The sequence below is a fragment of the Moschus berezovskii genome, chromosome 16, assembly GCF_049115385.1.
Source record: "Moschus berezovskii isolate FMDL1 chromosome 16, NW_MosBer_1.0, whole genome shotgun sequence".
Lineage (NCBI taxonomy): Eukaryota > Metazoa > Chordata > Mammalia > Artiodactyla > Moschidae > Moschus > Moschus berezovskii.
The window spans coordinates 4789446-4803998 of NC_142475.1; the positions used below are offsets into that span (position 1 = coordinate 4789446).

Here is a 14553-nt window from a genome sequence, read left to right on the forward strand (position 1 = left end):
AGATTACCCACGGCCTGGAGAATTCCATGGGCCGAGGAACCTGGCGGGCTACAGTCCGTGGGGTTGCAAAGAGTCGGACACGACTGAGAAACTTCACTGGTTGATGCCAGTTAAGAAGCTCTTCGCATAAATCTGTTGATAAACCACACTGCATTTAAACATTAAATGAAACTGCTAAACAGCCCGGGGGTCTGCGGCCCCGGACGGCCCTGGGGCAGCCCCTTCCCCTCCAGCAGCACCCCTGCTCAGAAGCAGCCCCTCGGGCCGCCTTCCCCTCCCTCCCCTCCGTCTGTCGGTCTGCAGCCCCCGCCTCCCCGCCGAGCACAGTCTCTGCCCCTGGATCGAACCGACCCGACGGGCCCCGCGCCCCGCCCGGCCGCGGCTCCAGGGCGCCCGCAGCTGAACCCCGGCGCGGCCCCGCGGCGGGCGGAGGAGGCCGGGCGGAGGCGGGCGGGGCGCGGGGCCGGGAGCCGGGCCGCCAGCTCCGCCGCGCGGGAACATGTCGGGGTTCAGCTGGGGCTACGGCGAGCGCGACGGTGAGGCCCCCGGGCCGGGGCGGGGGTCCGCGCGCCGGGGCTTCTGGGGTCCTCCCTGGGGACAGCGGCGCTCCCCGGAGCCGAGCGCAGGGCCGCGGGGCTGAGCGCCGCGTAGACGCGGACAGAGAGCGGGGACCGCGGGTTGAGCGCCGCGTAGACGCGGACAGAGAGCGGGGACCGCGGGTTGAGCGCCGCGTAGACGCGGACAGAGAGCGGGGACCGCGGGGCTGAGCGCCGCGTAGACGCGGACAGAGCGGGGACCGCGGGTTGAGCGCCGCGTAGACGCGGACAGAGAGCGGGGACCGCGGGTTGAGCGCCGCGTAGACGCGGACAGAGCGGGGACCGCGGGGTTGAGCGCCGGGTAGACGCGGACAGAGCGGGGACCGCGGGGCTGAGCGCCGGGTAGACGCGGACAGAGCGGGGACCGCGGGGCTGAGCGCCGGGTAGACGCGGGCGGTAAGCGCCCTGCAGACGCGGTCGGCCCCGGGGGTGACCCCGGTCCACACCCGGGCCCGCACCTTCGGAGGCGTCCGCTCCCTGGCGCTGGAGCGGCCGAGAGCTGCCCGCGGCAGTGACCAGCGACCCGTCAAAGGCTCGCAGTTCACAGATCTGACGGCAGACTTCTATGGGCTGAGGACAGCTTGCTTTTTCAGTCCCTTAAGCTCGTTATTCATTTAGGGGAGGCAAATCATGGACAGTATCTGACAATATACTTAAGAAATTTTAGTAACGTGAATCGCAACACTGAGATTTAGGTTGTCTTCCCGCAACCAGGTCTCCGCAAGTTTCTTAATAGCTGTTCATTAAGTGTTCCCCCAGCAACCTGCAGTTGGTTGCCTGGAACTGCTGATGTTAGCGAGATTTCAGGTTCTTTTTGAGAAGTGAAGTTACATTTTAAGCTACTTCTCCACGCTTTTCTTTCTCCTTCCATACTCGTTCTTGCAGAGACTGGGGGTTAGCAAAGGATCATTCAAATTTTAGCGCGTTGGTCAAAACATGTTTATTGATGGGAGCAACAGTAATAATATGTATACTTTTCTTCTTGTATGGTCTAAGTCATCAAAAGTCAATTATTTTTTCTTATTTTTACATTAAACTGATAATTGCAGATAGCCATTATGTGCAAAGTGACACCAAGAAAGTCTTGCTATCAATATTGGATCGGTGAATAATAATAGTAATAATACTCTCCTTGGATCAACGTGCATATTATTGAGCAGTACTGTACAGTTAGTTTTATAGAAAGCTTACTTTCACAAAGAAACAGAAGACTTTCATCTCTAATTGTAGCATTTCTGAGACTATGATAAACTTGCCAGTTGAAAAATAGCAGCAAGTGAAAGAGTTTTAATAATGAAAAGTATTATTTAGGTGGATTTCTCTTTGAGTGAGACTACAGTTATCATCTTACATTTTGCTAATGTTCAATTTATGTTTGGGAAGATTGAAATTTCTTTTAATTTCCCTCTTTGCAGGAATAATTTTTGTTGTTGTTATTTAATACTTGTGTGACTGCATGCTCAGTCATGTCCAACTCTTTGCAACTCCATGGACTGTAACCCACCAGGCTCCTCTGTCCATGGGATTTTCCAGGCAAAAATACCGGAGTGTTGTCATTTCCTACTCCAGGGGATCTTCCCTATTTAGCAGTTACTAGGTGTTAACAGTGCCCTCACTATGATTAGGAAGGACAAGGGTATTTTCAATCAATGAATACTGATTACTCTTTAATAGGTTAGAAGATATTGGTCCCAGTGAAGTGCATCTGAAGTTTTAAAAATCCATCTTAGAAATATGTGAGGGAGACTAAGAGGTACAAACTTCCAGTTACAAAATGAGTGATTCATGAGGATGAATTGTAGAGTGGGGAACGTGGTAAAACATCACGCGATGTTTTTGTGTGCTGAGAGGTGGTAGTGAGACTTAAATGGATCAAAACATCAGATCACCACGCTGTGCACCAGGTCCTAACACAGTGCTGCAGAGAAATCATGCCCGGAAACAAGCAAGCATCCAGAGAAGAGACCAGATTCACGGTTGCTGCCAGAGTGAGTGGGAACGGGATGAAGGTGGTCAATCCAGTTATAAAATAACCGAGTACTAAGGATTTAATGTACAACAGGATACGTATAGTTAACATTGCTGTGTGTTATATATAAAAGTTGAGACTGAGTCCTTGGAGTTCTCATCACAATGAAAAAATATTTTGTCTGTTCTTATATTCTGTGTCGATATGACGTGGTTGATGTTCACTAAACTCGTGGTAACCATATAATGGGTTATGTATTGTAAGTCAAATTGTTGTGCTGTACACCTTAAACTTACATAATACTATTTGTCAATTACATCTCAATAAAACTGGAGGAAAAAATCAAAAATGAAAGCATAAAAGAAAAATATTTCTTAGAAAAGCCATTAACAAAGGGTTATTTTATATTTCTGCTAAGAATTGTAGGGCTATTCCCTGCTTTTGACTTCCCAGTGGCTCAGACAGTAAAGAATCCACCTGCAATGCAGGAGACCCAGGTTCGATCCCTGGGTCAGTAAGATCCTCTGGAGAAGGAACTAAAACTCCAGGATTCTTGCCTGGGAGACTCCATGGACAAAGAAGCCTGTCGGGCTACAGTCCATGGATTGCATACAGTTGGATAATACTGACTAACACTCCCTGATTTTAGATTCACTTGCTTTCTGACAACCACGCCTTTAAGTAGATCAGCTTTGGCAAAATCCTATTAATGTTTTGTTTCCTGACTGGGCAAGTTCTGTTGCTTGTTTTCAGTTTAGACTGGCAAGAGCAGTGAATGTGGAGATGAAAAACTGGGAATAGTAGCAATGATAAAATGGAATATGAAAAGGTGAGTCATGGGAAGATGTCACCACCTTCACAGACAACTTAGAACGTCTTCCATGAACCTTTGGCAATTTTATTAGTTTGGTTTAGGAAATGTGGCAGTCATTGAAAACTACATATCTCCACGGGTATTCAAAAGTTCCTGAATCAATAAAAGAAGTACCATGTATCTCTACAACTGTGTTTGGATGAGTCTTAAAGTTGCATGTTATGGAGAATTTATAAAACAGGAAGAGGCATTTTTAAGAGGCAGGGAAATGAGCATACCATGCTTCCCTGGTGGCTCAGAGGTTAAAGTGTCTGCCTGGAATGCAGGAGACCCAGGTTCGATCCCTGGGTTGGGAAGATCCTCTGGAGAAGGAAATGGCAATCCACTCCAGTACTCTTGCCTAGCGAATCCCATGGAGGGGGGAGCCTGGTAGGCTACAGTCCATGGGGTTGCAAAGAGTCGGGCACGACTGAGTGACTTCACGATAGATAGATAGATTGACTGATGCAAAATGATATTATTTTTATTTTATTTTGGTTTGCCTCTGTTTTGAAAAGTAGTTCTGGCTATAAAGAACTGGAAATAGAAGCATAAAGGAATTAAGAGTAGAAAGAAACTCTTTCCTAATGAGAAAAATAATTAGCAACATACTGTGACACACATGTATGTTTGAAGTCTGATTCTCAATAGGTTAGTGCACACTTGTGGGCAGTGAAATAGAACATATATTTTTTTTCACATTGAAAAAGGACTGGCTTGTATACAAAAAGGGTGCTAGAAAGGTGAATGACAGTACTTAGTAAATAAGGAAATGTAGTGCCTTTCCTATAATAAGATGTAAACAAGGATTTTTGGTTTTCAAGTTGCTTCCAAGTCCAAAGTGTATGATTCATAAGAGAACAACGTCTAAGTTATGTGTGTGGCCATGTATTCATGTCCTGACATTTTGTACCTGATGCATGTGTGAAGTAAAGAATTTATACTTTCTCCTTTGCAAGAAGATGAATAATAAGGAACATTAGATTTAGAGGCTGAAGCTGTTGATAACTCTGATATATTTGCACTTCTTGAAATTTCATTCTAAATCTTATCTTTAAAAAAATATTTGTTGTTGTCAGTAGCAAATGCTTAATTCATTGTCATGCTGTGTCATTTTAGTAAGTACTTGAGTTTTAATAAGTTGCTTGGTGAGCAGGGAAAAGCTTACGCAGCAGACTTCTCTACTGACCTGGTAGAGGTTGTATGAATTGCAGACAGAGAAGAGAAGGTAATAAGAACCTCTAACCTGTAAAGTCTGGAGACTAGCTTGGAGCTTACTTGAAGTTGTGTCTTGCTGTTGATTTTGAGAGGCAGAGCTTGAATGAATCTCCCGGAGACATGAGGAGACTGGACATGGGAATTGCCAGTTTATTGGTTCACCTTAATTTACCAAACACGCTTAATTTGGGAACTTAATGCAATTTTTACTGTAAATACAGGACTGGGATGACAGTTATTCCTTGGGTGGGAATTCACAGTTGGCAAAACAACTGTGGAAGGACCTTCTGGAATATAAAAAGAGAAATAAATTGTTACTTGACTCTATTGCAGAAAACCAACCATATTACATTTCCTGATATGGTGGAGTCATTTTATATGGATTATGCTATGTGAAAAATTTATATATTTCCTTAGTTTATCTGTTGCACATTATTTACAGGAAATTAAATTGAGGCCTGGGTGATACCCAGGGATACGGTGAATGAAGAAAAGTGGGAAGAACATTTGAAGAACGACACCCTTTCTTCACTAGACCGCTTTCTCAGCGACATTAGTTCTTTTAGCTCATAAGCCTGACCCATGGCACGGTCACAGTTCATTCTTGGATCTGAGACTGAGTCTCATTGTTTTCACTGATGAACAGTACTGTTGTTTTTAGTTTGGTAGAAGGCATTTGCAGAGTACTTTATAAAACTTACATACTCTTTTGTCAACAAGGGTGAGTTTAACTCTGAAGATGAATTAAGGCAAACCAAGAGGTTTGCATACTTATAATAAAATCACTTGGTCTTGTAAAATGAAGCATAACAGTTAGATGTTAAAGTCCTGAAGGTAAAGATCGTTTTTTACTAATCTGTGTGTTTTCGTCAAAGTCAAGTACAGCGCATGGTACTCAACGAGCCTTTGGTTAAATGAAATAACTTATTGTTTCCTTTTCGCTTGGTCCTGTATATTGAAGGTCCTGTTCATTGGAATGAATTTTTCCCTATTGCTGATGGGGATCAGCAATCTCCAATTGAGATTAAAACCAAAGAAGTGAGATATGATTCTTCCCTCCGACCACTTGGTATCAAGTACGATGCCAGCTCAGCTAAAATCATCAGTAACAGTGGCCACTCCTTCAACGTTGACTTTGATGACACGGACAACAAATCAGGTTGGCTCTACCTTTTTTTTTTTTTTGGTTGGGGGTGAGGAACTTGGATGATTGGATGGCGCATTCTTCTTTTCTTTTAAAAAAATTCTTTATTTCTGATTGAAGGATAACTGTTTTACAGGAGTGTGTTGGTCTCTGCCAAACATCAGCATGAATTGGTGGACGGCTCAATCTTATCTTCCACATTTGAAACACTCGTGTGTTCCTTGTTAGTCCTCTGCTAGAACTTGTGATAAAGTTGTGTTTGATTAACTCACAGGATAAGGTCTTTCACATTGAGAATAAATAATGGGCCAACCGGAAAGAACAAAGCAAAACTAGGATATTTGTTAACTGAATGAAGTAGAAAGAGCATTTCCTGAAAATGAACATTTAATCCTCCTTCAAGTGTACTTCTTGCCCAAAGGAGAGGTGATACCAAGTTTAAACATAGATGAAAGAGAAAATTAGAATCATATTTTGGAATACTTTTAAAGGTTTCTGACAATTTTTTTAAAATTTTTAGTCTAACATTAAGATGATGCCTTTTTTATTAATGAAAAATACAGTTAAGTTATAAAAATCCTTATTGAGAAGTCTTCATGCATTCGTTCTTTTGGCCTGGCCACTTGACTTGAGGAATCTTGGTTCCCCAACCAGGGATCACACCCAGGCCCCCTGCAGTGGAAGCATGTCGTCCTAACCACTGGACTACCGGGGAATTCCCCATTTGTTCATTAAGCTTAGGTTTAGATAAGTAGTATTATCTTGTGTTTATGTAATGTTATGTCATTAGCAAAAATGATAAGCCCATTCCATTTCTTCCTCATCTTTCTTAACTTCATACAAGTGATTCATTTTCATCAGAACATTTTAGTAAATGCATAAGGGCGGGGAGAAGCAACCTCACTTTTTACATGTATTAAACTGTCTTTCAAGCCCTCAACTTTTTGAACCTGTGTTAATAGACATGCCTGATGTGATAGGTACATTATAGTAGTCCAAGGTTTCCAAGTACAAAGTTTATACCCCTATCGTAGTTTGATACTGTGTATGATATCCCAAGCAAAAAACGGAGGCTACCCATTCCGGCTTTTAGAGTAAGAACTGATTAGCTTCTACTTCATCATAGAAACCGTGGCTACGAACACTTCCTCCTCTAACTTGCCCAGTGATGCTCTGGGTCTCCCCACTCCCTCTCTTTCCCTCTCTTTTTCTCTCATTTTCCCTCTGCCTTGGGTTAAGCAGTGGGATCAGTTTGTTTCCACCTTTGACTCCGGGTCTGTGACGGGTAGTGTGTGCCCTCGCCCATAAGCGAGGCTCTCACTCCGATCTAGATCACAATGAAATTACCAGGGTTAATTGGAAGTCACCATAAGTGCCTTTGTATTCCTCTGATCCAGAAGCTGCATAAATATTGGTCGTGATCCTCGTGCTTTTTTTCTCACGATAAATGAAGGGGATGTTTCATGGTGATTCGAGAGGTTAAATTATTTAAAAGGTGGAGACTACCATAGCTAATACAAGCGATAAAAAACACAGATACTTCTGTAGCAAGTCACTTTAATTTGAATAAAGTGATTTCCATTTTGTAAAGAAGCAGTTCTTCCCCAAGCTAACTCTAAATCCCACCAGTCACAGAACCACAGGCAGGAAGCTTTCTGCACAGTTTTGGCGGGGCTTCTTTGGCTGGGCTGCTGCACAACCAGTGGTTAACCTGGGGGAGCTGCCTTTCAGGATTTTAATCGTCCTGTTAAAGGGGGACAGATGGATAGGAAATTCACCCAGGAACAAATATCATAGGAAGAACTCCTATCGGCCATAGTAAGGGAAATAGCAATCTGATGAGGAAAGACAAGAGTGTTCTCACCCGAGCTTCTGGTTCTTCTGAAACCAGACAGGATCCCGTCTCTCTGGGAATCTCACCTGACTGGCTCCTCCACGCAGTCTGTAGCATCCCAGACCTGCCCTCCCACAGAACGTCCCGCCCTGCACTGTGACTGCCAGCTGTCTCTTTCCACTCGGCTAAAATGAGCATCATCTACCTAGTATGGCGCCTCGCACACAGAAAGTAATCAATAAATGGATGTTTCAGCTAAAAGCATATTTTTGGGGGATGATTTTCTTTGGAGGATATGGAACATACCATGATATGGCATTATGGTATATGTAGGCAAAGGCGCTATGCTTAGTTGCTCAGTTGTGTCTGACTCTTTGTGACCCCTTGGACTGTGGCCTGCCAGCTCCGCTGTCCATGGGGATTCTCCAGGCAGGAAAACTGGAGTGGGTTGCCATTTTCTTCTCCAGGGGAACTTCCCAACCCAGGGATTGAACCCAGGTCTTCCTCTTGCAGGTGGATTCTTTACTGTCTGAGCCGCCAGAGAAGCCCTATGTAAGCAAAGTCTCAATAAAATTATAAACCACCAGCAATTCAATTAATATTTACCATTTGATACCTAAATAGCTTAAACATTGGTGGATTATTCATTGTTCAAACATTGAATTTTTTATAGGCTGTGGTACTAATTTTGAAATTTTAAAACGTGAAATAGCTCCTGGAATATGGTAAATAACAGCCCTGTCATGGCAAAGGGGCTCTTGTAACTCAGTGAAGCTATGAGCCGTGCCATGCAGGGCCACCCAAGACAGATGGTTGGTAGTAAAGAATTCTGACAAAACGTGGTCCACTGGAGGAGGGAAGGGCAACTCATTCTGGTATTCTTGCCATAAGAACCTCATGGACAGTATGAAAAGGCAAAAAGATAAGGACACCAAAGATGAGCCGCCCGGGTTGGGAAGTGTTCAGTATGCTCCTGGGAACAGTGGAGGGAAATTACTAACAGCTCCAGAAAGAATGAGGTGGCTGGACCAAGGGGAAATGATGCTCAGTCGTGGATGTGTCTAGGGGTGAAAGTAAAGTCTGATGCTGTAAAGAACAATACTGCTTTGGAATCTGGAATGTTAGATCCGTGAATCAAGGTAAACTAGAAGTGGTCAGGTTCAGGAGATGGTAAGAGTGAACATTGACATGTTAGGAATCAGTGAACTAAAATGAACGGGAAATGGAAAATTTAATTTAGATGACCATTATATCTACTACTCTGGGCAAGAATCCCTTGGAAGAAATGGAGTAGCCATCATAGTCAACAGATGAATCTGAAAAGCAGTACTTGGGTGCAGTCTCAAAACCAACAGAATGATCTCGGTTAACTTCCAAAGCAAACCATTCAGAATCACAGTATCCAAATCTATGCCCCAACCACTGATGCTGAAGAAACTGAAGTTGACCAGTTTTATGAAGACTTACAAGGCCTTCTAGATCTAACACCAAAAAAGATGTCCTTTTCATCATAGGGGATTGGAATGCAAAAGTAGGAAGTCAAGAGATACCCAGCATAGCAGGCAAGTTTGGCCTTGAAGCAGGGCAAGGACTAACAGAGTTTTGTCAAGAGAACATGCTGGTCATAGCAAATGCCCTTTTCCAATAACACAAGAGATGACTCTACACATCGCCAGATGATCAATACTGGAATCAGATTGATTATGTTCTTTGCAGCTGAAGATGGAGAAGCTCTGTGTAGTCAGCAAAAATGAAAACGGAGACTCTGAGCTGGCCTTGGCTCAGGTCATGACCTTATTGCCAAATAGAGACAAGTTGAAGAAAGACCTAGGGAAAATGACGCGTCACTCAGATGTGACCTAGATTAAAGCCCTCACGATTATACAACGGGGGTGACGGATCGATCCAAGGGATTAGATCTGGCAGGTAGACTGCCTGAAGAACGGGGACAGAGGTTTGTGACATTGTACAGGAGGCAGTCACCAAAACCATCCCGAAGGAAGAGAAACACAAGAAGGCAGAGAGGTTGTCTGAGGGGTGTTTACAAACAGCTGAGGAAAGAAGAGAGACAAACGGCAAGGGAGAGAGGAAAAGCCCCCCCCCACCGGAACGCAGAGTTCCCCGAACAGGAAAGAGGAACGAAGGCCTTCTTAAAGGAACAGTGCAAACAAACGGAGGGAAACGACAGAATGGGAAAGATCAGCGCTCTCTTAAAAAAACTGGAACCATCAAGGGGAAATTTCATGCAAAGATGGGCACGATAAAGAAGAGAAATGGTAAGGCCCTAGCAGAAACAGAAGAGATTAACAAGAGGTGGCAAGAACACACAGAAGAACTGTACAAAAAAGGTCTTAATGACCTGGACAACCATGATGGTGTGCTCACTCACCTAGAGCCAGACATCCTGAAGTGTGAAGTCAAGTGGGCCTTAGGAAGCATCACTATGAACAAAGCTAGTGGAGGTGATGAAATTCCAGCTGAGCTATTTCAAATCCTAAAAAGATGTTGTTAAAGTGCTACAGTCAATATGCCAGCAAATTTGGAAAACTCAGCTGTGGCCAGAGGACTGGCAAAGTCAGTTTTCATTCCAATCCCAAAGAGAGGCAATGCCAAAGATTGCTCAAACTACCATGCAGTTGCACTCACTTCACATGCTAGCAAGGTTATGCTCAAAATCTTTCAAGTTAGGCTTCAGCAATGTGTGAACCAAGAACTTCCAGATGTACAAGCTGGATTTAGAAAAGGCAGAGGAACCAGAGATCAAATTGTCAGCATTCGTTGGACCATCGAGAAAGCAAGGGAGTTCCAGAAAAACAGCTACTTCTGCTTCATTAACTATGCTAATCACTTGGTATGGATCACAACAAACTGGAAAATTCTTAAAGAGATGAGAATACCAGACCTTCTTACCTGTCTCCTGAGAAATCTGTATGCAGGTCAAGAAGTAGCAGTTAAAACCAGACATGGAACAACGGACTGGTTCCGAAATGGGAAAGGAGTAGTCAAGGCTGTGTATTGTTGCTCTGCTTATTTAGCATATATGCAAAGTGCCGCAGTGCTGTGCTAAGTGGCTTCAGTCGTGTCCAACTCTTTGCTACACTGTGGATTCTCCAGGCAAGAATGCTGGAGTGGGTTGCCATGCCCTCCTCCTGGGGATCTTCCGGAACCAGGGGTTGAGCCCACATCTCCTGCATTGCCAGCAGGTTCTTTACCACTAGCACCACCTGGGAAGCCCTACACGCAAAGTTCAGTTCAGTTCAGTCAGTCGTGTCTGACTCTCGTGACCCCATGAACCACAGCACGCCAGGCCTCCCTGTCCATCACCAACTCCCGGAGTTCACTCAAACTCATGTGCATCGAGTCGGTGATGCCATCCAGCCATCTCATTCTCTGTCGACCCCTTTTCCTCCTGTCCCCAGTCCTTCCCAGCATCAGAGTCTCTTCCAGTGAGTCAGCTCGTTGCATGAGTTTGCCAAAGTATTGGAGTTTCAGCTTGAGCATCAGTCCTTCCAATGAACACCCAGGATTGATCTCCTTTAGAATGGACTGGTTGGTTCTCCTTGCAGTCCAAGGGACTCTCAAGAGTCTTCTCCAGCACCACAGTTCAAAAGCATCAATTCTTCGGCGATCAGCTTTCTTCACAGTCCAACTCTCACATCCATACATGACCACGGGAAAAACCACAGCCTTGACTAGAGGGACCTTGGTTGGCAAAGTAGTGTCTCTGCTTTTTAATATGTTATCTAGGTTGGTCATAACTTTCCTTCCAAGGAGTAAGCGTCTTTTAATTTCATGGCTGCAATCAGCATCCGCAGTGATTTTGGAGCCCAAAAAAATAAAGTCTGATACTGTTTCCACTGTTTTTCCATCTATTTCCCATGAAGTGATGGGACCAGATGCCACGATCTTTGTTTTCTGAATGTTGAGCTTCAAGCCAACCTTTTCACTCTCCTCTTTCACTTTCATCAAGAGGCTTTTGAGTTCCTCTTCACTTTCTGCCATAAGGGTGGTGTCATCTGCATATCTGAGGTTATTAATATTTCTCCCAGCAATCTTGATTCCAGCTTGTGCTTCTTCCAGCCCAGCGTTCCTCATGATGTACTCTGCATATAAGTTAAATAAGCAGGGTGACAATATACAGCCTTGACGTACTCTTTTTCCTATTTGGAACCAGTCTGTTGTTCCATGTCCAGTTCTGACTGTTGCACATCATGCAAAATGCTGGGCTGGATGAATCACAAGCTGGTGTTATGATTGACGATTGATGGGAGAAATATCAACAATCTCAGATATGCAGATGACACCACTCGATTAGCAGAAAGGGAAGAGGAACTAAAGAGCCTCTTGATGAGGGTGAAGGAGGAGAGTGAAAAAGGAGGCTTGAAACTCAAATAAAAACTAAGATCGTGGCATCCAGTCCCATCAGCTTTCCCTTTCCCACCCCTTCCCAGCCAAGAGACAGAGATGGCCCTGCTCACGTGTCCTTACCCGGAACACACTTGCCGGCCCACTGTAAGCTCGTAGGGCTGCTGAACGAATGAGTGAGCAGAGAGTAAGCTGACGTGCGTGTGCTCAGAGGAGAGGAAGCCAGGCTAGTGACGACTTCCTGGGTCTAGAAAGAATTCAAGCCCAGCAGCTGGGACCGCTCCTGTCTCCTTTCTCTCTCTCTCTTGCTATAATCCTGGCGGATTTGTGCTTTCTGTTTCTTCCTTTCCTAGATTCCAGCCACAACACAGATGTGCTGTTCGTTTACTTTTCCTTCAGAGAGCTGTTCGCCCACCACGATCAGGCCACGCCGTTCGTTAGATTCACCGAGTCCTCAGACTGTGCTCTTCAGCGGTGCCCAGGTTGCTTCAGTTGCATCCTTGCGAACTGAAGGCTCTGAAGGAGGGCTTCTCTCTCTTACTTTGTAACGTGCATTGACCCGGGCACTGTCATCCATACTGGTGTCCCAGGAGAATGAGGTCAGTGCTGCCCTCAGGGGGTTTGTATCCTAGCGAGATAGTTGGTAAATGCGTGAACAGACAAGTGTTTCGATTTTTTAATTAATTTTTTCTAATTTTGTTTTGCCAGCCTTGGGCAACTGACTACCGTGTGCTAACAATTTAAAAAAGTTAAGCTCAACCGAGAAACGTGTACATTTCTCGTTGGTGTTTGCAGAATAGAGCAAATGACTGATATCTATCTACTAAGTTATTACCGTTTCCCAAACTTGAAAATTAACCCTGCTTTCTTAATCAGTGTAGACCTCCTCTATGAGTTTTACTTGAAGTAGGAGGAGGAAACGGCAACCCACTCCAGTGTTCTTGCCTGGAGAATCCCAGGGACGGGGGAGCCTGGTGGGCTTCCGTCTGTGGGGTCACACAGAGTCGGACACGACTGAAGTGACTTAGCAGCAGCAGCAGCAGCAGCAGTTTTGAAAAATCTTATTGGAGGCATATATGCATATATGAGGCTTGCCTGGTAGCTCAGATGGTAAAGGATATGTAATGTGGGAGACCTGGGTGTGATCCCTGGGTCAGGAAGATCCCCTGGAGATCACATATATATGATTTGGGTGAAATAATTGCTAATTTTCAAATTTAAGATGGAAACAATATATATTTATTCATCTAGGTTTAAAAGGACGGTTAATAATTTGACTTTTGCAAACACTGAGTCATCCGCATTGAGAGCACGCTGGTTTTGTCACCGTCATTCCTTTCACGGCATCGTTCAGCTGTTTTCTTATCAACCATCTCAACACTTGTGATGAACCTTGGTATCTGGACTCAGTTTTTCCCACTCTGTGTTTCTTCGGTAGAGCACTGCTCCTTGAGGACGGTCTTCATGATTAGATATTTGCTGATCATAGCCCCAGATTGGACACTTTAATCGAAACAAAGTCCAGATACATAAAGAGTAAGGCAGTCTCCATTGCTTAACTCAGCAGAGTTGTGCTAATCTGGCTTTTAAACCCTGGATTCAGAGCAAGCTTTCAAGAGATCACCCAGTGTTCTTGGACATTCCCTAATAACGTGTGTGTGATGTTTTATATCACTGTCTTTGTCCTGAGCCAGCGTGTCTAATTCTGCTTTGATCCCTCAGGCTCTCTAATCTGCTTTTTATATGTGAAGGAATGACTTCATGGTTCAGCTCAGGTCTTCTTATGCAACAGCAAGGGAAAAAGAGACAATAGGAGTGTTGATTTCTTTTTGTTTGAAATGCCGCTACATCCATCCATGCTGTGTGGAGTCACTTAGGGAAATGTGCCTTTTAATTTATCTGTGAATCATCCTTGAAACTGTTTGTCTAAATACAAATAAAATATTTTATTCATTCCTTCATCAGATATTTACCGTTCATCCCCTCTGTAATGGTTACCCCGCTAGGCGAGGGTACGGCAGGGACCCAAGCAGACAGCTTCTGTCTTCCTGTCCAGTGGGAGGAGAAACTACAACTTTCTGTTTGTGTCAGAATAACAGAAGAGTGAGCTCTAGAGTTTGGTATAAGTGATTCTATCTTCCCTTCTGTTTTTCAGAGGGCTCGAAACACAACGATCTTTATCTAAAAGAAATCTGGACATAAATGAATCTAAAGGAAGTCCCAACCATTCAGTCTTATAAAAGATTTTCTTACATATGATCCCAATTTGTTTTTCCTTAGGCAGTTTTGGGAATCGTAGAAGTTAACTTCTACGATCCATTCCAATCTCCTAATTAAAAATAGTCAAACAATTACAAATATAGACAAGAGAGGAAGCCCATAGATGCTTGAGTTTTGAAAGATGGCACAGTTTAGTTGCTGAGCTGAGACTATTCCTTGATCTTAATCACTAGCTCTTAATCAATGGTGTTCAACTTCTGTTGCGTCAAACCAAGCAAGGGAGAAATGAGTTCAGTTGTACTGGTCAATACGGATGGAGTCTGGGTCATTCTGTCACCTGTAGAATAGCTCGGA

General features: G+C 44.2%; 1 protein-coding gene and 1 non-coding gene across 3 annotated transcripts in view; both read left to right on the plus strand.

Moving 5' to 3' along the window:
* The first annotated feature begins 445 nt into the window (after window positions 1-445).
* The window catches only part of CA13 (carbonic anhydrase 13), a 43182-nt gene continuing 29074 nt past the window's right edge, over window positions 446-14553 (plus strand). Inside the window, exons 1-2 of one of the 2 annotated variants that reach the window (XM_055431822.2) lie at window positions 446-536; window positions 5598-5795. In XM_055431822.2, coding sequence (XP_055287797.2) covers window positions 500-536; window positions 5598-5795 — 235 coding nt within the window. In that variant the 5' untranslated portion in view covers window positions 446-499. Of the gene's footprint in view, window positions 537-2448; window positions 2585-5597; window positions 5796-14553 lie in introns of those variants that run through there. The other variant, XM_055431821.2, reaches the window with a different exon arrangement.
* TRNAS-GGA (transfer RNA serine (anticodon GGA)) lies at window positions 3664-3735 on the plus strand. Its single transcript has one exon. It is a non-coding gene; the product is annotated as a tRNA-Ser (tRNA).